Genomic DNA, 21,676 nt, shown 5'->3' with positions numbered 1-21,676 from the left:
GGGCTTTTTTATCCCTTTTTAAACAAAATACCAAAGCTCAGTCCCCAATCAGGTAATTTTGAAATAAACAACAGAAAGGACTAATTTGTCATTTCAGGTAAACCGTTATTTTTAATCTTCTTCCAGTATAATCTAAAAATACATAAATATAAATTCCTTTTACAATTCACCGTCAAATAAGACTTCCTATACGATTTTCTCAATTTCTCCGATTCATTTTTTCCGTTCGACGAACTCTCACCGGGAAAAGCAACTCCATTGCCGGGAAATACTCTTATTTGATAAACGAATGCTGCATTAAATTTGATCAATCTAGGGTTTCGGTGAAGATTGTAGTGAAGCAATGGCGAAGGGGAGGTTGAATCGGCATCAAGGGAAGAGATCATCGACAGTGGTTTTAGTGCTTTCGATGCTTCTGATGCTAACAGTTGTGCTTCTAATGCTTCTCGCTCTTGGCATTTTTAATCTTCCTGTTGGTTCTGATGATGAGTCGTCTTCGACTGTTCAGGATCACATCAAGTTCAAGCGGTTCAACTTAGATATGTACGTATATTGTTTTGGACTTCAGAGAATTGATTAATTGCACTGATTTTGTATGCTTAGAGTATGTTATAACTGTTACTGCCGATCCAATGAGTTTTTGTTGGGCTGTATTTCTGAGTAAAAAATTCATTTGCAGAGGGGAAGGTGACGGACTGGGGAAAAGAGGGGAACAATGGACAGAGATCTTATCGTGGGAGCCTCGTGCATTTGTTTACCACAATTTCTTGGTGAGCATGTCACTACTCTTAGACATTTTTGGTCTGATTTTGTTAATTAGTTCTTGTCTAAGGAATGGTCAGCAAAATATCCATAGAGGTGAGCTAAGGTTTTGTTGTGGTTACATCACATTAGTTTGGTATTTGGTTAGAGATTTATATGCTCATGTAAGGGTGGGATATTGGGAGCCTCTAGTTTTATAGTATTACTCATTTGCATTGATGTTTCATTATTTAGTATGAGGATATCCATAGCAGTGAGCTATTGCTGTTACATTAAATTAGTTATGGTATTTGGTTAAGGATTTGTATGCTCGTGTACGGTGAGATCTAGTGAACTTGCCTGAACATGATTGGTGCGATCACACTAGTAGCAAGAGATGCAGATGGTGACAATGAGAGGTTGTCACTGAGCACTCCGAGTCATGTGGGAAAAGAGGTCAAATGGAAAGGTAAAGTCATACACTTGTTTGGCTCCATTTTGAGTATAGCTCACTTTTAAACATCTGTTTGGGGAACGGGGAAACACCCGTGCTAATTTTATAGAACCACTCATTTGTATGAAAGGTTAGTTATTTAGTGTTAGAATAGACCGACCAAAATAAATCATAATGGTTCCAAAGTATTCATATTGTATACCCGACCAATTTGAGGCTGGACGTGTGTTAGATCATACTAATTATAACTATGTTTTCTTTTGTGATTCACTAAGGTATTGTAAAATGAAAAAGTTTGAATGTGACAATGTGGTTTGCATTTCGACAGTCCAAGGAAGAATGTGAATACTTGATAAATCAAGCTAAGCCTCACATGGTGAAGTCATCAGTTGTTGATAGCAAGACCGGTCAGAGTAAAGATAGCAGGTTTGTAGTTGGTGATTTCTTTACATTCACTGATTGCCAGTTTGCCACAACAAGCATCTTTGAAGTCTTTTCATCATTCTATAATAATTTTCTTTTAGTAGCTTGGTTTAGAGACTTAATTCTTTTTTTCCCTTCATTCCAAACCAATATCTGATACTATTTCAGTTTGAGGACACCTCAAGATGTCTGCCTCCATCCTATTTAATAGTACTTTATGCAACTTCTACACAGAATAAGAACTACATTTTAGCTATGTTTTCCTTAAGGTATTAACTTTTCGATTGCTACTTACTGTTTTCCACTGCTATCAGAAAGTAGACAAATCTTACTAACATTTTTTATGCTGGGTTAAATGGTGTCATCTAAAGTAGGATGGAGGAAGGAATAGTTTTTTCCTATGTTGCTTGGACTCTTCAAAAATGAAATCGAATGTTTGTCGGATCCTTCAGAAGTAGTGCATTTTTGTAAGATACGACATCTGAGCGGCATCATTTTTTGGAGAGTCCGATCAACATAGGTTTTTTCTATGGACTGATGTTCTGACAGTTTCATATAACAGGGTTCGTACAAGTTCGGGAATGTTTTTGAGGAGGGGGCGAGATAAAATTATCAGAAATATTGAGAAGAGAATAGCAGATTATACATTCATTCCTGCAGGTATGAGGACTGTGTGATACCATACAAAAATCATAGCGTATGAACTCTTTGTTGTCGTTATTATTGTCATTGTCATTGTCATCCACGAGTTCTTGTTAAAAAATTATAAATGGGAAACATTCTCCGATTACGTTCCTTATTTGTTTTTATAAGAAGCAATGGCTGCAAACTTAAAACCTCTTAAGTAGTAATCATTAAATTTCAAAATTTTCTATTACTTTAATTTCGAAGGTTTAGAAGTTAAGCTTAACTCAAGTGAGGTTTTCATTTTATTCATGTTAGTTGCAGAACTTAAATGTATATTGTCCCTGTCTAGAGATATCTTAGGCTGTTCTTTTGCCTGGCTTTCAAAATATGATATTACTAGTTTGATTTTCCTCTTCACAAAACAAAAACGCGAGTGAGTGATTCTATTTTTGTTTATCAGATTCACTAATGAAGATTGATTCGCAGACGTGTATCCATCCTCTGTTAGGATCATAATTATGCTTTACTTCCCTTGTGAATTCCCTGATTAGCTTAGCTTGTTTACAGAACATGGAGAAGGTCTACAAGTCTTACATTATGAAGTTGGACAGAAGTATGAGCCTCATTATGACTACTTCCTTGATGACTTCAACACCAAAAATGGGGGCCAACGTATAGCTACTCTTCTCATGTATCTGTAAGGCTTATAATTCCTCAAATAATTATATGATAAATATGGTAGAAGTTCTGATTTTTCTCTAAGTTGCATCCATAATGATGAATACACAGATTGGTTGTATAATTTGCTTATCTGGGGCATATGCAGATCAGATGTTGAAGAAGGAGGTGAGACTGTTTTTCCAGCAGCAAAGGGAAACTTCAGTTCTAGTCCTGGGTGGAATGAGTTGTCAGAATGTGCCAAAGGGGGCCTCTCTGTCAAACCAAAGATGGGCGATGCTTTGCTTTTCTGGAGCATGCGGCCTGATGCTACTTTGGATCCGTCAAGTCTGCATGGTGCTTCTTGTTCTCCTTAATCTCTCCTACTATTAACACCCTTTAAACCTTATTTAATGTAAAATGTTTCTCCTTTCCTTCCTTCCCTAGAAGGACTCCTATAGAAAAAGATGCAAGTTTACCGCTAGCAAACTCTTAATTTGGTCTGTGTCTTCTTGTCTTGGGCAGTGAATGTCTGATTTTACTCTCTAAAAGAACTAGTTTTTTCTTTTAGTCTTCTAACAGCTTTGATCTGTGCAACTTAACAATTTTATTCCAGGTGGTTGCCCTGTGATTAAAGGGAACAAATGGTCATCTACCAAGTGGATGCATGTTGGTGAATACAAGAGCTAATTTTCTTTCAAAAAGGTATCTCCATTTTGGAAATTATTTTCAAATATCTAGCTTAAAACTCCTCACAATCAACTTTCTCTTGATATATGCTGATTGATGATTAGAACATGGTCTCAAGTATCGTGAGAAGTATGTTGTGCATATGAACGAGTTAATAATAAAATACAACCCTAACCGTTTACCTATAGGCTTGTGATTACTTGCAAACACTTGCGATTTCTGTCAATTCCTCTATGGTAGCAATGAAATGGGCTTGTGAGACAGTTGGGGCCTCATGCTAGTGTCGCATCAAATTCTCAAGTGCTACCATCTTTTAGAAAAAAACCAACTTAATCTCTCTCTTTCAAATTGTGAGTGCAATTGATTTTTTTGACTCTGATAGCCACAGAGAAGAAGAAAGCTTTCGTCTTGCATTCAACAAAACAGATGTTAGGATTTTATATAAAATCCTGGCTGAGTTAGGCCTTAACTCGTTGTCAACTCTCCATCTCCAATTCTACCAAAATTGCACGACTTTCTTAGAATTTATATATTTTGCTCTATATCCAAATGTATGCACTTTAGCAGTAAAATGTGAGAGGATCTGTTCTTGCCTTCACGGAAAATGCATTTCTCTTTGGTTTGACACCTTTTTCTTGCATTTCAGATATTTAGGACGAGTTACAAGTCGTAATAGATCCCAACCTTATTGTAGTTGTGGAGAATGGTGCTTGCTTGGGTTGTTTAGACTTCTGGGGCAGATGTGATGCTTATTTGCCAGACTTCCATTAACATATACGCAGGTCATTTGCTTGCCGGTTTTGAAGAACTAATGAATATTTGTGGTTTCTGAATATACCGTTGTGGTAGTTTAGTTAGGTCAGAATAGTTAGCGGCCAAATGTATTAGAAATCAGAGTTTGAATTATGTTTTCTATTGCATGGTGCTTGGTTTAATAGACTGATGAACTGTGATGTTGTTTCTTCTTGGATATAATTGTAACCTCGCGTCTCTTTATACTTCTTCATCAAAAATGTATGTGGAACGGAAAATGAAAAAGACAGAGGTAACGGTACAAAAACACACAAGAAGTACAAGGAAATTCATTTCAAGGCGTGTTTTGACAAATAGTTGATAATAATTTAGGTGAAAACACAAATATTGATAGTTCAAATAGGAATAAGAGTTATACTTTTTCAGGTGTCGCCTTCTCGACTTCTGCTGATTAAATATAGGAGAGTAATTTAACAATATAACAAGAAAAGAATAAACTCATTATAGCTATCTATTACATTATCACAACTGTGTTCGAGATGTCAGCGTATGAGAAAATTAAGTTGATCTAGTATCAAAGAATCTGCTGCTCCTTTTACATGGACATTCAATCAAAACAATGTATCATGTTGTGTTGAATTCATAAAACCTGAAAGTAAATTACTCAGCACCAAATGTGAGCTGAGGATTGGGATTATTAGTATTAGTAGTAGTTTGGATGAGTTACCTTCTCAGTTTTAATGGCACGTAGCTCGCTTAATATCTCAGCAAAATCAGGAGGGGGTAACCGCGTAAAGTGTATATTCTCGCCTGTGAATGGATGCCTAAATCTGCAAATCAATTCACATAACACTAGTGATGCGAGTAAATGTATCTAGTCATGTTGAATTGATGCAACATAATATTCAATGTTTACCCGAGGGTTAAAGCATGGAGGCAAGGTCTGTCAATTTGAGACACCAATTGTGAAAGTTCCCCATGAAACATTGGTGGTGTTTTAGGCTGAAGAAGCGAAAGGGCCATGTTCTTCGTACCTCCGTACACTTCATCACCCATAAGAGGTATACCTAGGTGCTTCGCATGAGCACGTATCTGTTTCATTAAACCAAATGCCAAGTATAACAGGGCTAGAAAGATTTGAAGCACATATGTTTGAGATTTCAAAGAATGTAGTATATCAAGATGCAAAGAATGAAGTTAACAATGTTTAGGCAGAAGAGTGAAAATTTGTCACGAGTAACTAAGAATCCATGTGATATTGTGTACCTGATGAGTGCGACCAGTTTCTAGCCTCCATTCAACCAATGCCGAGCCACCCCCAGCAAGTTTTTCGATTACTTTATACCTGAAAATATTACTTGATTGAAGAGAAGCAAGTAGACCTTTTCCATAAGGACTTACACATTTGTTTGGGGTGATCGTGCGTGGTGTGTGTGTGGTTGAGGAGGAGCTGTGGAATTTGACATTCAAATACTGATTAACGCATTGCAAAGAAAACAAAGCATGAAAGAGTTTCCAGCACCTACTGACAGCATGACGAGATTTTCCACTTTTAGGTGTTCCAGGGATAGCAGCCATGCGGATTCTGTTATTAGAATCACGACCAATTGGAATATCAACGCGTCCTGCGACTGAAGCTGGTACCCCACAAGTAATGCTGACATATACTCTCTTAATGGTATGTTTCTTAAACTGCTCAGCTAGATCGGCAAGGGAATGCTCGTTCTGTAGAGACAACATCAAAGATATTTAAGTTGAGCAAGATAAATCTAGTATCACAAGCACAATTTTCTCAAAAGGTAAAGGAGATATCTAGACATGAATTACCCATCTTCAGAGCCTGTAAGTAGGAATCACCTTCGCTACAACAAGCAATCCACTTGTTCCTTTGTCTAACCTATGCACAATTCCTGGCCTAACAGATGACTCACACATAACAGAAGAGTCATCATAATTAGGACTTCGATTGGGAGAAAATATGTTCAACTCATCATCAGAAGCATCTTCCCCATCAGAAAGCACTTCCTCACCCGGAAATGAAACAGTAGGAAGACTGCAGTGATGAAGAATACCACTTACAAGCGTTCCAGTAGCATTTCCTGGTGCAGGATGAACTACCTGTATTGAAGAAAACAAATCCCATTGAGCTTTTACAGAACAGTCAGGTAATAGTTCAAACATCCGCGTTATCAGTTTCAATCGATCTGTATCACTACTAGAACTAAGGAAAGGTTCAAGTACACTGACATCCAGAATGGAACAATTACGTCAAACTTCATCTATCAAAGTTCTCTTCCTGATTAACAATGAGTATCTACACGGTTAATGAATTTGTGCTCCAGAAATGGACAAAAAAATAACTCATCCAAGAGCACATAATGTAGATACCGATTATCGAACAAGACACCATAAAAAAGAACTAAGGTAGGTGATTCCACCGTGGTCCAATGCTTGAATATCTCCATTTACATGCTAAAAAAGCAAATTGATGTTCCATCAAAGATAGATGCACAACAAGCCCAAAACAACTACTTTCTCCGTTTCAATTTGTTTGTTTTACTTTCCTTTTTAGTCTGTTTCAAAAAGTGTTCTTTCTTTTATTCACCACCTCTGTGACAAGTCAAAATCAAACAAACAAATTAAAACGGAGGAAAGTAGATTATTCTAGAACTTACCATGTGAGCAGGCTTGTTAACAACAAGAACATGCTCATCTTCATACACTATATCCAATGGTATATCCTCTGGTTCAGCTCTTAAAGGCTTCAAATCAGCTATTGTACAATCAACCTTATCTCCACCTTTTACCATATGTGAAACCTGCAAAGTAAAAAAACAAATCTTTACCAACAAAACTGAGAAAAATCCAGAATTATAAGCCATTGAAATGACTTCAAATATCGAGTTGAAATGCTTTTCTTACAACGACTTAATTTCAATTTTCCACGTGACATGTTGACACGAACTTGAATGATATTTTGGTACATTCTACAACATTTGAAAGTCTCTTACCTCTTAAACTCCGTATCAAGCTTAAAACCAGTAAAACAAATATTATTGGAAGATGGATTATTATTTCAAATTCTTTTTTACTACATATATAATTTTGAGTGTAAAGCAGTGGGACCTTATCAGTGACGCGTCCATTGACGGAAACAAGACCAGAGCGGATGCTAGACTGAACACGAGCTCTACTAACTCCGTCGATCCGGGAACTGACCCATGAATCTAGTCGGAGCTTTCCGGTTTTGCTATCAACTGTTTCTTCGAGCTTGACGCCGGAGTAATTGGACCTCCGGCCGGGAATTTCATCCGGTGAGTCGTCGGAATCTGAGTCTCCGGGGAATTTGGTAAATGCTCTGCAAATGAAGCTTGAAACCCTAGAAAGAGAAATTGGTTTTGGGTTTTGTGGAAGCAAAGAGAACGACGTAGTATTGAGTGCTACCATCGCCAATGTCCCGTGAGGATGGAAAGGATTAGCGTTATTCTCAGAACAGGTGAAAAAGAAGATATGAAACAAAGCGGTGTCGTTTAGATAGAGGTTTTTTTTTTTCTTTTAGCATTGTAGTGGACTAAATATGGATTCACAAAGGAATTGAACTCGATGTCTCTGATTAATGATCGAGAATTAAATTATCTCATTGTAATTCATGTTGATCTGTTAATGTAATACTATAATATTTTTAAAAAATACGAGCAATATATAATCTTAAATTAAACATGATTTTGTTATGTAGTTTTTATTTAACTTTCACTTAATTTTACATTGGTAAAAGCTTAACGCAAAAGTGCACTTCATTACATTTTTTTATCACTCAAATAAGTTTCTGGTTGTACAAAGAACTGAACACTCCTCTCCAAACTTTATATTACAATTTTTACACAACAGGAGGAGATCTTATTCAAGGAAAATGCTTGCAACTCTACCATATAGATGAAGAAATTTTCAATTTTTTCATCTTGGCTTCACTTCATCAACAGTTCCTCTCCTCATCATCGCGACAAACTCATCGTAGTTAATCAGCCCATCCTACATATATGAAAACAGAAATTATATAACAAAACTTTGTTGCATTTTTAAAAAAAAGTAGAAGAATCATAAGAGAATTGACTAACTTTGTTTGTGTCAACATCATCTAGGATTTCATCTATTGTAGCTTCATCCCCCATTCCATATTCTTCCATCGCGTGTCTAAGTTCATCTCTTGTGATAAATCTGTGAAAAGAAAACCCGAAAAAACCAAGAATCATGTACAATTCTCACGAATAACATTTCACCATAACGTATTTTTTGATGTTATGTTGTATTATATGTTTTCAATAACAACATTTCACTATAGCAGCTTAAAAAAATCCACACAAAAACAGCGTTATTACAGAGAGGTTCGACTGTATTTGCAGATAAAGATACATACATACCCGCTACTATCTTTGTCAAAAAACTGGAAAGCCTTGTACAAATTCTCTTCTCTTTCGAGTTTGTGTCGATGCATAGTAGCAGTAATGAACTCGATGTAGTCTATCGTCCCACTGTTATCAACATCCGCCTGCAATCGACGAAAATGTAATGCAAAAAAGTGTATACATTAATAATAAAATTGACACAAATAAATCTAAACATTCTTACTGCATCCATCAATTGCTTTATTTCAGATTCAGTAAGCTTTGATCCTAGCCTAGATAGCCCTGTTTTCAGTTCTTCGTATGTGATTGTACCGCTCCCATCAGTATCCATGTTATTAAACATCTGCTTCAGTCCCTTGATTTCATCTTCTGATAAGTTCTCCGCGATAACCTATTAAGCAAATTTTATATATATTTTCAGTATCAGAACGAAAATGTGTCACATAAATTGGAACGAAGGGAGTACATGTTACTCTGCAGTACCTTAAGAGCTAGTTTCTTCATCTTATTCATAGCTCTAAATTGCTTCAGCCTTGATAAAACAGCACTATCAATAGGCTTGTCTGATGCTTCACCGTCTTTCATAAGCCACGGATGTTCTGCATCATACATTACTCAAAATGATTTCATTATCAATTCAACATTTAGTGATTATACGTGAAAATTAACACATATCGAGATGTATCTCTACTTACGGAGGGCTTCATCTGCAGTGATTCGTTTTTTAGGATCCATTGTTAACATTTTCCTCACAAGATCCTTTGCTGAGGTAGATATAGAAGGCCATGGAGATGATTCAAAATCCAATTGGCCTTTAACAATTTCTTCAAATATGCCCTTTTCAGTCTCTGATGTACACGTACAAGAAAACAGAACATTAGATGATCACAGAGCATCATGCGGAAGCTAATAATTACAAACGATATACTAAAATAGTAGAGGTATGACAATTTAATACATTTTGTTCAGTTGATCTACGTATAAAAAAATATTAAAACTACAGAGAGAATTATCTATTACAACAAAAGACTAGTGCATCAAAATCGACACCTTAGTTACAAGTAATTATCTTTTATACGACCTGATAGTACACCGTCAATGTAGAGAATTAGTTAAAACTCACTATGAGTTTCTTGACAAAGTAGTTTGCAACTACTCTACCTAAGAACATATCATTGTAGGGGAAAAAAAAGTAAACATAGCTTTACATGCCATTTTTGTCCTCGTCACTGAAAAAATAGCTATTGTCATGATGTTTCGAGTTATATTATGAAATTTGAAACCCTACGACAAGTTACATGTGAATTTTACGGCGAAAGGAAGTGTACTAACCAGCCCAGAAGGGAGGGAATCCACTTAATAAAATGTACAAAATAACTCCAGCACTCCACACATCTATCTCCTTCCCATACTTGCGCTTCAACACCTCAGGGGCAACATAATATGCACTTCCAACAATATCCTTGTAAATTTTTCCTACAAAATAATAAATTCGAGAAAATGTGATGCTTATTGCAAGTTTAATATCCGAAGATAATCAAAATCATTAACATTTTTATATGTCTGTTGAATTCGATCCAACTTAATAAACATGTGCATTATATATTGCTACATTTTGCCAGTTCAATAAAACTTATAAATAATTTAACAATATAGGTAGAATGAATATTACAGTCCGGCAAAACCTCAAAGCATATGAAAGATTGAGCAAGACATAGCAAGTTTTGTTAATTCCCTTTTGTACAAAAGTGAACAAATCGGTCATAAATTGTGTATATGACAACTTTGTGAACAATACGTACCAAAGTTATGACTTATGTCCCACCCAATATTATTTTTTTAAACCACTTGATATAAAGTTCTACTTTTACAACCAAGAAAAACTAAATAAAAAGCATCATAATACATAAAAATATATTGTTTAATTTGACTTCAGTTGATACCTATGTTTTTCAATTTTAGATTTGTACAAATAGATTTTTAAACTTGTATAAAATTGAACAAAGAAACACACGTGTCTTATAAAACATGTAGGAGGTCACGTAGAACACAAATTTATTGTGTAGGACAAATGTGTATACACGTTTAAGTGTCTATTTGTACACATTTAAAATTAAAAGTCATAATTGTTAGATGGGAGCTTGAAATCAAGTAAAAGATCATATATTTACGTATTATACCAAAATGATAGGACTAAGTAAGTTTTACTATCAATTTTTAAAAAATTTCGTGTTCAATCAAACTACGACAGACTGTGCTCTAATCATCATGACTATATTCATTGTGTTTACAGTTTTTACACGGGAACATGAAGAAAATATGCATTGACCTGTTACTTTCAATTGACTAGGTCAACCATCCACATATATAAAGTCTTGTAAACACAGGACCAAAGTCTATTACACTGTCCCATCAAATTGACACTTTTATTTTATTTTTCTCAATTGCAACAATTCATGTTTCATGATTTTTGTAAAACTTTAAACCGCGTAAATGAGCAGTAAGTCATAAGTCTTCTTTTCTGATATAAACTTATTTTGATGAAATAAAATAAAGGCATGTGTTCGTTTTACATTTTTTATAACATGTTTAATAAGTCTTAATCAACCTTTAGAGTAGCATATAGGTCATAAGCCTAGGGTTTTAAAATAGGCTTTTTAATGAGTGTGTTGTGCTAAAACCTTAAAAAACAAATTAAAAAAAGACCAGAGGACAATAATTTAATAAAGATTAAAGAATTTGAGTGACTAATCATGACTCATTCAACAAAGTAATCAAACTTAACTTATATGGTCACTAGACTCACTATTGCTCTAATTAACATTATCATCAATTATTCTGAAAATTTAAAAGACTATTCAAGAGTTGATTTTTTAATTAATAGTATTTATTATCTTAGAAAGCCATTATTTTATCGGAAAAAAATAAAGCTGAAATAAAAAAAAATAACTTTCTAAAATAATAACAACTAAGTTAAGTAATCATCTGAAAAATCAACCCTCATATCGAGCCTTATAATCAAGCTTAATGTTCAAAGTAGTTATCACATAACATCCAATCAAAGACATCCATGTCATAGAGAATCAGGCTCGACAAAAATAAATAATATCACATGATTAAAGTAGGAAGTGAACGAATTAAAAATAATACATAAACCTAACAAGAATTGTGATATATAGAGGAGGCTCAAGGATACGAACCTAATCACCTTTGTTAGGAAATATTTTACCTCATGTGTATGAACCTAATTTAAAATCAAGGTCAAAATGAAAAAGGAAGTAGAAGGAAATAACTTGAGTGAAAATATTGATGATAAAAAAAGGCAAAGAGCAATTTAGTGCACTAAGCTTCTGTTATGCACGGGATTAGAGCACTAGTATCTATTGTATGCGGGTTTACCCTATGTTTCTACCGGAAGTTATTTTCACAGCTAACACACTGAGTCAATCACGTTACAACAACTTTACTAGTTACGTCAAAGACTAATATAGAAAAAATTGCAACAAACTAACCTTCTTCAATGAAAACAGAGAGCCCAAAATCAGTAGCCTTCAATGGAGAATCATCATCTTTACTAACCATCAAGAAATTTTCCGGTTTAAGATCTCTATGCATAACTCCCATAAAATGACAAACATGAACCACATTCACTATTTGTCTTCCAATTCTTGCAGCTTCTTTCTCTGAATAATTCCCTTTTGCTGTAATCCTATCAAAAAGTTCACCACCACTACACAACTCCATAACCAAATGTAGATTGTTTTTATCCTCATAAGCACCTTTAAATTCAACAATATTTGGTTGTCCACTTAAATATTGAAGTATTGTAACTTCCCTTCTAACATCTTCAATATCCTTTTGTGTTACCAATTTCCTCCTTGAAATCGATTTACACGCGTATTTCAATCCACTTGATTTATCACTACAGAGATAGGTTATCCCAAATTGACCTCTTCCCAATTCTTTATCAAGATCATATAGTGTTTTTATGTCTACATATGGTTTTCCTAATATTGGACCAATTTGATTTGGCATAAAAGTCGATGCTGGTGCTGGTGCTGGTGTTGGTTCTGGTATCGAATTTTGTGGATATTTTTGAGATGATACTGGAATTGGATTATATTCAGGGGATGATGAAATTGGTACATCTCTATAATGTGGACAACAACATTCTTTAGTAAAACAGAGACCCATTGATGATTTTATTTTTATTTTTATTTTTTTTGAGAAAAAGGAGATTTTTTTATTTTTTTTTTTGGTTTGAGAGAGAGAGATTTGTGGATTTTGATGGATATTTAAAGGGTGTTGAGTATTTTAATTCATATTGAGAATGTTTTTGATGGAGATTTTTATGATTTTTGCAACAGACTGTTTAGCTTTTAGAGGTGCTTTGCTTTAGCTTTGCCGTGTCACTTTTGGATATTTTGTTGCTCTGTTTTTGGTTTATTCTTACTTTTTTAGCTAGCTTACGGTTTATACAAACTAAAATGTGAACAAGACGTGGACCAGACATTGGTTTGTCTGTTACAGATATCGAGATATCGAGTAGCTCTGTTTATATTATTATAAATATTTGTTGGGTTATGGGTCTTTTTTCCCTTCCTATGTGGATAAATAAAAGTCCAATTTGGAACCCATTTTTGTCCATAAGCCCATTCTGTTGGGAAAGACAAGGCACTAACAAAGAATGCCTGACAGGATAACAGAGAAGAATACCCAAGTCTATACTTTCCCTTTTCGATTTGAACCAAGAGAAAACAAACAACCACAAGCAATATGATAGTAAGGCAGAAAGTAATTATAAAAATAACACTACACACACATTTAATGAGAAATATTATATTATTCTTATTAATTTTTAAAAATAATAATTAACTTATTTAAATAATTCAATTACCATATTTAAACCAATGTAATTAATTACACTTATTATTTTAAGTTACCTTTTTTAAACAAAACTCTTAATTAAAGTTATTTAAATTAAATAATATTTAGTTACCTTTTTTAAGATAACTACAAAATTTTAGGGATTTTATCAAAATCTAAAACAATTCAGTTATCTTTTTTAAACTAAACTCTTTAAATTTTTACTGATTAATTATACAGTTGCCTTTTTACAGTTTTAACTTTTTAAAATAAAATTATTATTAATTAAATTCACATTATATAGTTACCTTTTTAAAGACAAAAATTAAATAATAGGGATTTGATTTTAATTTACACCCTATTTTACAGTTACCCAATAATTACCCACCCCCATTCAAATCAATACACTACAATTTTTCCCCAATACACTCAATCTTCCCTCACACGCCTAAAACATCATCTTCCCCAAATTCCCTTACTGTTCCCCAAATCTTCCCATTATCCCTCACATATCAGTTCATCCCCCAAATCAAACATCCATACTATGTTCGTATAGAATGTCGAAGAAAGGTAGTGAAACACCACGTAAAAGTAGAAGATTGGTCGATAAATCAAGATCGGAGGACTTTCATGCTCCTTCATTTAACATTTTGTCACAAACTCAAACACACAAATCAACTGGAAAAGAGAAATTAAGTCAGTGAAATCGAAGATGAAAAAAACAAAGACAAAGAGGCAAAGGAAAGAGGGAAGAAGAGGAAAGGAAAAGAAATTCAAGCATCATCTGAATTCGAGTATGATTTTGCTGACGAATTAATAAATACAAAATCAAAAAAAAACAAAAGGCATTGAAATTGGTAGGTCAGAGATAAGCCACAAATAAACCAAAACAAGTTGTTAAGGTCAGTAAAAAGATTTTTTCAAATTTCAATTAAAATGTACGGTTTAGTTATGTTTAATTTTGATTTTATTTGTCAATAGTATAGTACATGAAATTTGTATGATTTATATATGAGTTGAGTTTTTAGTATTGTATATTATAATTATATATGAATATTGTATGATTTAATATTGTATGATTTGTGAATATATAATTGGATTACAACAAAGTATGATTTTTGATAAATAATAATGTATTAATGTTGTATGATTTTGTGTATAAAATAATTACTATATTTCACTATAGGAATGTATGCATTAATGTATTAACTTTGTATGCTATGTGTATGAAATGCTATATTGTCTATTACAATATCAGTGTATGAATAATGTATTAGTGTTGTATGTCGTATATTTTTTACTATTATTAAAAGTATTAAAGCTGTATATTTTTTATGTTCTGATTTTTATGTATGAATTAATGTAGTGGTACTGTTTGAGTAGTAGTTTATAGTTTAAAAGTCATAAATTATTATTTTTAAAAAAAATTAAATATGTATTAATATTGTATGCATTGTGTATGAACTGATGTACAATTTTTGTATGCTTTGTATATGAATTGAATTCAATGTCCATTTAACATACCAATATATATATGATTTTATATGACATTATATAGTATGATAAATGTATTAGTTTAATTTACCAATTTTATAGGAGAAGAAGATACAAATACATTTGTCTTCATGTATTAACATGATTGTGTTTGCGGATCTGTTGACCTTCCTAGGTCAAGACAAGTTTCAACAATTCTTACAAGAAACACCGTTTGAATTTTTTTATGATTTGCATGACATAAAAATCCAATGTCAGATGTTACGACATATATTTCTTCTTGAAACTAAAAATGACAGGGACCAAATTACATCTTGGGTTAAAAGAATTTGTTGTTGTAACCGGTCTAAAATGTGGACCAATTTCTGATTTTGTATCTGTACCTATCAAAATAATTCATACAAACTTCATACACATTTAATATATCATTCACTGACATATACATTATTTCAATTAAACAAAAAAAATATAGTTTCTATACAAAATTAATACAAAATATATATTATAATTTCAACAGAAACATATATTGTAAGTTTAACAAAATATAGATTTTCATACACAATTAATACAAGTTTCTTATAAATTTCATACACAATTAATACAATTTTCATACTTCACCAGTACACAGAATTACATTTTCTTACTTTTTGAATATTATCTGAGCAAGTTTTACCATTAAATACAAATTTTATATAATTTTTAGACATTATTCATATATTTGTAATACTTCACTTGTACAAAGAATTATATCTAATTATTATTTGTCTAGTTAATAAATGTACGTTTTTCTATTTTATTCACAAATCAGCTGACACGCGAATCTTCAATTTAATTACAACTCAAACACATTTATATTTACTTATCGTTTTTCAAAATGCCATACGTAACTTGATTGTTTATCCAAAAAAAAGAACATACAAACTATATTTTAGATCTAGCAATAATAAAAAAAAAATCGAACACTTTTATACATGTACAAAACAATAAATATAATTAAAACCAACAATTCATAATTAAAACAACAAATCATAACAAAAATCAATATGATGAATTCCACTTTCCACCATGTTTTATTAATATCGACACATTGTTCTCCATCAAATCAAATCAAATTGTTTTCAACGCCAAAATTTATTCAACTACTAATAAAAAATGAAAGTAAAATCTGCAAATCTCAAAAAGAATGTGAAATTTTGGAAAACAAAATGACATGTACGTTTATGCCAATTTGGTAGAGCTTTTCAAGGAATTAAATCAAAAATTAATGTCATTTAAACTAATTTGAGAGAATTAAGGCACTAACTAATCTAAAAAAAATTAAAATCCCTTAAAACATGGCATTTTATTAACAGTAATTAATAATTATATTTAATTTATTTAATAAAAGATCTCATTTTCCATTATTAATTTTTCCCTTTTTTAAATTTATTTTTTATTTTAACAACTCTTTTTAATAATTTAAAATTAACATTATATATTTTTTTAAAATGCTATAACTTGAGATATTAAATGTTATACAATGAAATTCAAACTCTAGTGCTATAACTTGAGAATATTACTATAAAAAATGCTATATACCTAATTTACACAAAGTAATTCAACCAAACAAATAAAAGCCCAATTTGGACCAACCCATTTTTGTCCATAAGCCCATTCTTATGAGGCAAATATAAGCCTATTTTAGGTCTTATTTTCAGATTTTTCAGAGAGAGTTTTTCAGCAGCTAAAAGAGAGAAAAAAGAGAGAAATTCGCAGTCAAAAATCCAGCCATAACAACCAACTTCAAATTGCGATTCCCGCTTCGTTTCTTGTCCGATTGAGCTGATTTTTGGACAGCATATTATCTTCATCTCAATCTTTGATTAGGAACTGACAGAGTTGGATTTGGTGGTCTGCAGCTTCAGTTTTGCTGTCGTGAACAGTAGCTGCGAAATTGGTGATTTTGCTCCTTTAATTCTCTAGATTTGGTGCAATCTTATTTTGTTGTTGCTCGTTGTTTGACACTTTGTTTTGTGGCCAATTTTGGAGAACAATATTGTAACTCTTGGTGATTATAGTGGAGCTTTTGGTCCCGTGGTTTTTTACTCTTCACATCGAAGGGTTTTCCACGTAAATCTTGATGTCTTGTGTGATTGGTTTATTATTGTCTTGTTATATTTGTTTGGTTGAATTACTTGCTGCCTTACTATCATATTGCTTGTGGTTGTTTGTTTTCTCTTGGTTCAAATCGAAAAGGGAAAGTATAGACTTGGGTATTCTTCCGCTGTTATCCTGTCAGGCATTCTTTGTTAGTGTCTTGTCTTTCCCAACAATATTTTGACTAATTTTATTGCATACTTGTTACTTATTATTATCATACGTAACAGATAACTCTATTTACTAAAGCTTAAACACATAAAAAAGAATTACTAACTATTTTTTGTCACTTGAGAATCATAATACATAATGTATATTATTGATTAATAGACTACACCCTTAATCCTTAGATCGAATGCAATAAAAAATTCTAATTAGGGAATTCAGAAAATTATATTAAATGTCACGTCTAGTATTTTTGAACTACTGTGTTAAAAGTTGTATCTATATGAAAAGAAAGAAATGATTTTGAACTTTCCAGTCGTTACTTTAACGTGTTGAATTAGATGACAAAATTCTTTCATAAATTATCACAATCAAATGGTTAATATTGATTACTTTTAATACATTTTCTTCGTTTCAATTTGTTTTTACTAGCGAATTTTAAAAAGTATAAAAAAAAATTGAATCTTATAATTTGAAATTAAAGATTTATCAAATAAATCAAAAATTATTTTAATTCTTAAACATGTCGAGTGAAAAAATTAAAATTTAAAAAATTATTTAAAAGGGACATTTCTTTTCAAATGAAATAAAAAAAAGTAAATCACACACCACCAATCAACTTAAGTCAAACTAATTGAGCGACTAACTTCACTATTCATGGAAAATGTTCAAGAAAAATACTTTTTAAGAAAATAAGTAAATTTTTTCATATCATATATATAAATAATAAATATCGTTTTGAAAATATTTATATATAATTTTGATAAATACTATGAAATTGAAGTGAGGTGTAAGAGTATGGGGTGTGGGTTGGTGGAGATGGGGCTTCATTCTTCATAACATGTTTATCATAATAGCACAAAGAATGATAATGACTCGTCCTGGAGTATTATAAAAACATTTTTATGTACATTTGTGATTTTCTTAAGGCTCATATCTGATGACTTCTCAAACCAACAACTACAAGTTGTGAATTCCATAAACAAAGGCCCATTAAAAATTCACAATAACATGTCATTAAGACATGATTTATACCCAATTATACATCATGGTATCCTTTTACCTATTTATCTCTACATATAACATGTAAGAACCTAAGATCAGCCCAATATATTAGTTTTCTGGGTCGTGGCGCACGGGCTTCACACACTTGGGATGTACCTCATAGCCACACTCAAGGCATTGGTAAGCCCATCCATAGCCCTGTTCATCACAATCACAACAGATAAAAGCTCCACCCCCATGGCCCTCTGGTACTAAAGTGAGCTCGTGTCGATGGCCCGAATGGTTCTCTGTCTTAGGAAGGCCTTTTGCTATTTCATCCATTTGCTTCTCTAATATATCTATTCTAGTCTTTGTGAATGGGTAAGCGTTCTCTTTGTATAAGTTGATGAGGCTCCTACCTGTCGAGACATAACATTAAGTAATGAAAGCTTTCAAATGAGATGGTAACACGTGATAATACTACATACCTTGTTTGGTCACTGTTTTACCATCAGGGCCCAATATCACTAGGCTCGGAATCCCTCGGATATCAAAATACTTAGCTAGAGCTTTGATTGTTGGATCATCAAATGGGATTGCTAGCCAGGGCATGGTCTCAAAATACGTTGTGAAATCAACTTGGTTATGGTCACTTGATACGAACACTATCTCGAAATCCTCATCATCCTTTCCCTCTAGCTGCTGCTTAATCTTTTTGTAGACTGAAATTAACCTCGGAGTAAATTTTTTCGCAGGATTGCACCATTGAGCTGAGAAGTAAAGTCCAACTGTTTTCCCCTTTAAAGAAGCAACAGACACCTACAAAGTGAAATGTATAAAAGTATGCACAATAGAAGTGGTGAATATCTCGAGTACGCATTTAACATGTAACAAGTTGTAATCAAGAGGCACTACGTTTCACAATCTATTCATGTATGAAAGACTGACTCACTTGTTTAGGACTAGGATGCCCCGAAAGAACATCTCTGGCATCGTGTGTTAGCAAACTGCTCAATGTCTGGTTGTCACGTTTCTCCTTCTCCTTCTTTCGTAACTCGTCCAACCTTTCTTTGGTAAACGGAAAAGCTTGGACTCCATATCGATACACGAGTTCAACTCCGTCTTTAATAACTGCAGTGTCTAATTTGTCATCGTTAGGTAGTAGAACTATCAAACAAGGGATACCTTCGACATCAAACTTTTGGGTAAGGGCTCTCCTTGTTTCCAAATCAGAGAAAGGAATTGCAAGCCAAGGCATTGATGACCTATAAGTATTGAAGGCATTTAAGTCTTCATCAGACGAAACAAAGACGATTTCGAAACCGAGATTGATATTGCTGCATTCCTTAAGCTGCTGATACACATTGACTAACAGGTTTGTAAACTTCGTACATGGTGAATACCAGTTAGCTGAAAAGTAAAGGCCAACAACTTTGCCCTCAAGTTCCGAAACTTTCACCTGTGTCATTCACCAACACAACCACTACATCATTAAAGTACATGTAAGATTATTCCAATGGAGCAAAAGATAAGATCATCTCATTGAGTTTAACGATTACACACACACAAACACGCAGACTATCATGTCCGGAGAGAAATGGACCTTTTACATCAATAGAGAACGGATAAATACATAAAAGGGGATGCTATCATATACGCCTATAGTGCAAAATTCAAGATACTAACAAATCGCGGACCATAACTATACCAATTGCAGCTTCACAATGTTTCGAGTTGTAACTCTCCAATTAGATAATGGTCATACCAAAGATATCAAATTTACATTAGTCCATTTACTATTGTTACTTTGAGATACCAACATGTCCTTATTCAAATCATCTAAAGTAGATCGTAATTCGAGATCTACGTTCGTGATTTCTCAAGTGCTACTTAGAACAAAAAGATTATAACTTAAAGAATACATATTCACTTCCTCAAATCAATGTATCTATTAGGCTTCTACTTGTAATTTTCAAATATGTAAACTTCATTTCATATACTCTTGAATTCCCATTGATAAATGATAATTAATTCTATTTTCCTAGTAGGGATCAGAGCCGAATCTGAGCCCTTCAGTTTCCATAGATCTCCATTAATTTGAATCGGCACCCGTTAAACACTCTCTATCACATTCTTTCTCATACTCGAAACTCAAATCCGAGACTTATAGTTTAATGAAAAGGAATCGTATACATCTCATCACCAACAACAACATTATACGCAAACTCTGTAAGTTAATTTTTCGCCGTAATGCTACTGTTATAGGATATAAGCTACAGTTTTCTCTGTATTCAGTTAATAGTTTATTTCAACAACGAAAACGCAAATCATACCTGAGCTCCGGTGGGAGAAAGGAGAAATTCGCCATCTTTGGATGCTAAAATCGACAAATAATCATCAGAAACAAGGTGAGAATGATAACTTTTAGAAGCAAAAGAGTGATAAACAGGTACAAAACTATTATCAATTTCTTCTTCTGCTTCTTCTTCCTTCATACTAGTAATATTCTTCTTCTCCAATTCCTCCATTTTTTTTTCTCAATAAAGCTTAGTGTGATATTTCACCATTGGAATTAGGTGCTTTTATAATTGTACGCATTTCTGATTTTTCATTTTTTTTCTCTCTCTTCCCTAAACGTACATAGCTATGCCTAGTTTGTAACACGTAGCGTTTTTTTCTCTCTCTTTTTTTAGTTTTTCGTCCCTCATCACCATCAATGTTGTGCTTTCCAAATTCTCTACTCCTTTTCTATCTTTTTATTCCCTCCGTCTACATTGAATTATTTTTTAAATTGTATAGATTATATAATTAAAAAAATTAGATATTTAAAAATTATATAAAGTATTATAAATTATATATCATATGATGAATAAATATATCATAAAATATAATTTAATTCTAAAAAGTAAAATTATAACAATTAAAAGGGAGCAACAAAAATAATACTCAACAACAATATATTTGATATATATAAGTTTTACCTTTATATTTATACGAGGTAGAAAGATTATACTCGATAGTAATAATATAATTAGAAATGTATGCACATTAACCTTTAGTTTTCCGTTTTTTATATTCAAAGTTATTCGAATTTTTTACGAGAATATTTTTATATTAGTAAAATATTTTAACGTTAATTTTTATTTGTCATATGTTGATTATGAAAATAATTATTGATAATTTTGATTAGGAAAAATCCTTTTTGGCCAAAAATATCTTAGCTATAATTTAGCCAGAATGGTGAAAATAACATATTCACACTATGAACTATTTTTCATTAATA

General features: G+C 32.7%; 4 protein-coding genes across 7 annotated transcripts; 1 reads left to right on the top strand and 3 right to left on the bottom strand.

Annotated features, from left to right (window-relative positions):
* Nucleotides 1-53: 53 nt before the first annotated feature.
* LOC101246711 (probable prolyl 4-hydroxylase 3) lies at nt 54-4,605 on the top strand. Its single transcript, XM_004238339.5, has 8 exons — nt 54-543; nt 680-770; nt 1,524-1,621; nt 2,181-2,278; nt 2,813-2,942; nt 3,072-3,259; nt 3,519-3,607; nt 4,239-4,605. Exons 1-7 carry the CDS (start codon nt 344-346, stop codon nt 3,590-3,592), a joined length of 879 nt encoding a protein of 292 aa, XP_004238387.1. The 5' UTR covers nt 54-343; the 3' UTR covers nt 3,593-3,607; nt 4,239-4,605.
* Nucleotides 4,606-4,689: 84 nt separating this feature from the next.
* LOC101246422 (RNA pseudouridine synthase 2, chloroplastic) lies at nt 4,690-7,911 on the bottom strand. Of its 4 annotated transcripts, none has more exons than XM_010322141.4 (8): nt 7,472-7,911; nt 7,021-7,164; nt 6,203-6,463; nt 5,868-6,070; nt 5,612-5,690; nt 5,262-5,437; nt 5,073-5,175; nt 4,690-4,994 (listed from the first exon to the last, which is right to left on the bottom strand). In XM_010322141.4, the coding sequence occupies exons 1-8, from the start codon at nt 7,790-7,792 to the stop codon at nt 4,986-4,988; spliced, it is 1,296 nt and encodes a 431-aa protein (XP_010320443.1). In that variant the 5' UTR covers nt 7,793-7,911; the 3' UTR covers nt 4,690-4,985. The 4 variants fall into 4 exon arrangements, with proteins under 4 accessions (XP_010320443.1, XP_069152609.1, XP_004238386.1 ...); XM_069296508.1 differs by having other exon boundaries at nt 5,262-5,419; XM_004238338.5 differs by having other exon boundaries at nt 4,690-5,175.
* Nucleotides 7,912-8,053: 142 nt separating this feature from the next.
* LOC101246133 (calcium-dependent protein kinase 29) lies at nt 8,054-13,329 on the bottom strand. The gene is made up of 8 exons (XM_004238337.5): nt 12,261-13,329; nt 10,081-10,224; nt 9,444-9,596; nt 9,232-9,347; nt 8,972-9,139; nt 8,764-8,891; nt 8,461-8,560; nt 8,054-8,374 (listed from the first exon to the last, which is right to left on the bottom strand). Exons 1-8 carry the CDS (start codon nt 12,940-12,942, stop codon nt 8,300-8,302), a joined length of 1,566 nt encoding a protein of 521 aa, XP_004238385.1. The 5' UTR covers nt 12,943-13,329; the 3' UTR covers nt 8,054-8,299.
* A 4,946-nt stretch (nt 13,330-18,275) lies between these two features.
* On the bottom strand, nt 18,276-21,169 carry LOC101245840 (probable nucleoredoxin 2). The gene is made up of 4 exons (XM_004238336.5): nt 20,727-21,169; nt 19,346-19,852; nt 18,882-19,212; nt 18,276-18,812 (listed from the first exon to the last, which is right to left on the bottom strand). Exons 1-4 carry the CDS (start codon nt 20,919-20,921, stop codon nt 18,523-18,525), a joined length of 1,323 nt encoding a protein of 440 aa, XP_004238384.1. The 5' UTR covers nt 20,922-21,169; the 3' UTR covers nt 18,276-18,522.
* Nucleotides 21,170-21,676: the final 507 nt, after the last annotated feature.

Source organism: Solanum lycopersicum, chromosome 4, assembly GCF_036512215.1.
Source record: "Solanum lycopersicum chromosome 4, SLM_r2.1".
In the NCBI taxonomy this organism is placed as follows: Eukaryota; Viridiplantae; Streptophyta; class Magnoliopsida; order Solanales; family Solanaceae; genus Solanum; species Solanum lycopersicum.
Note: the sequence above shows the minus strand (reverse complement) of the source record. Positions and strands in the feature narration are given on the sequence as shown.

What these genes read in the sequence shown, in the direction of transcription:
- LOC101246711 (XM_004238339.5), top strand. Translation starts at nt 344, where the DNA reads ATGGCGAAGGGGAGGTTGAATCGGCATCAAGGGAAGAGATCATCGACA. An exon ending in GGTCAGAGTAAAGATAGCAG is followed by an intron (nt 1,622 to 2,180) that starts GTTTGTAGTTGG and finishes TTCATATAACAG; the next exon opens with GGTTCGTACAAGTTCGGGAA. An exon ending in GCTACTCTTCTCATGTATCT is followed by an intron (nt 2,943 to 3,071) that starts GTAAGGCTTATA and finishes GGGCATATGCAG; the next exon opens with ATCAGATGTTGAAGAAGGAG.
- LOC101246422 (XM_004238338.5), bottom strand. Translation starts at nt 7,792, where the DNA reads ATGGTAGCACTCAATACTACGTCGTTCTCTTTGCTTCCACAAAACCCA. An exon ending in ATGGACGCGTCACTGATAAG is followed by an intron (nt 7,165 to 7,471) that starts GTCCCACTGCTT and finishes TTTACTTTGCAG; the next exon opens with GTTTCACATATGGTAAAAGG. An exon ending in GATTGCTTGTTGTAGCGAAG is followed by an intron (nt 6,071 to 6,202) that starts GTGATTCCTACT and finishes TTGTCTCTACAG; the next exon opens with AACGAGCATTCCCTTGCCGA.
- LOC101246133 (XM_004238337.5), bottom strand. Translation starts at nt 12,942, where the DNA reads ATGGGTCTCTGTTTTACTAAAGAATGTTGTTGTCCACATTATAGAGAT. An exon ending in ATTCCCTCCCTTCTGGGCTG is followed by an intron (nt 9,597 to 10,080) that starts GTTAGTACACTT and finishes CGTGTACATCAG; the next exon opens with AGACTGAAAAGGGCATATTT. An exon ending in TTTGACAAAGATAGTAGCGG is followed by an intron (nt 8,561 to 8,763) that starts GTATGTATGTAT and finishes TTCTTTTCACAG; the next exon opens with ATTTATCACAAGAGATGAAC.
- LOC101245840 (XM_004238336.5), bottom strand. Translation starts at nt 20,921, where the DNA reads ATGGAGGAATTGGAGAAGAAGAATATTACTAGTATGAAGGAAGAAGAA. An exon ending in TTTCTCCCACCGGAGCTCAG is followed by an intron (nt 19,853 to 20,726) that starts GTATGATTTGCG and finishes TGAATGACACAG; the next exon opens with GTGAAAGTTTCGGAACTTGA. An exon ending in GGCATCCTAGTCCTAAACAA is followed by an intron (nt 19,213 to 19,345) that starts GTGAGTCAGTCT and finishes TTCACTTTGTAG; the next exon opens with GTGTCTGTTGCTTCTTTAAA.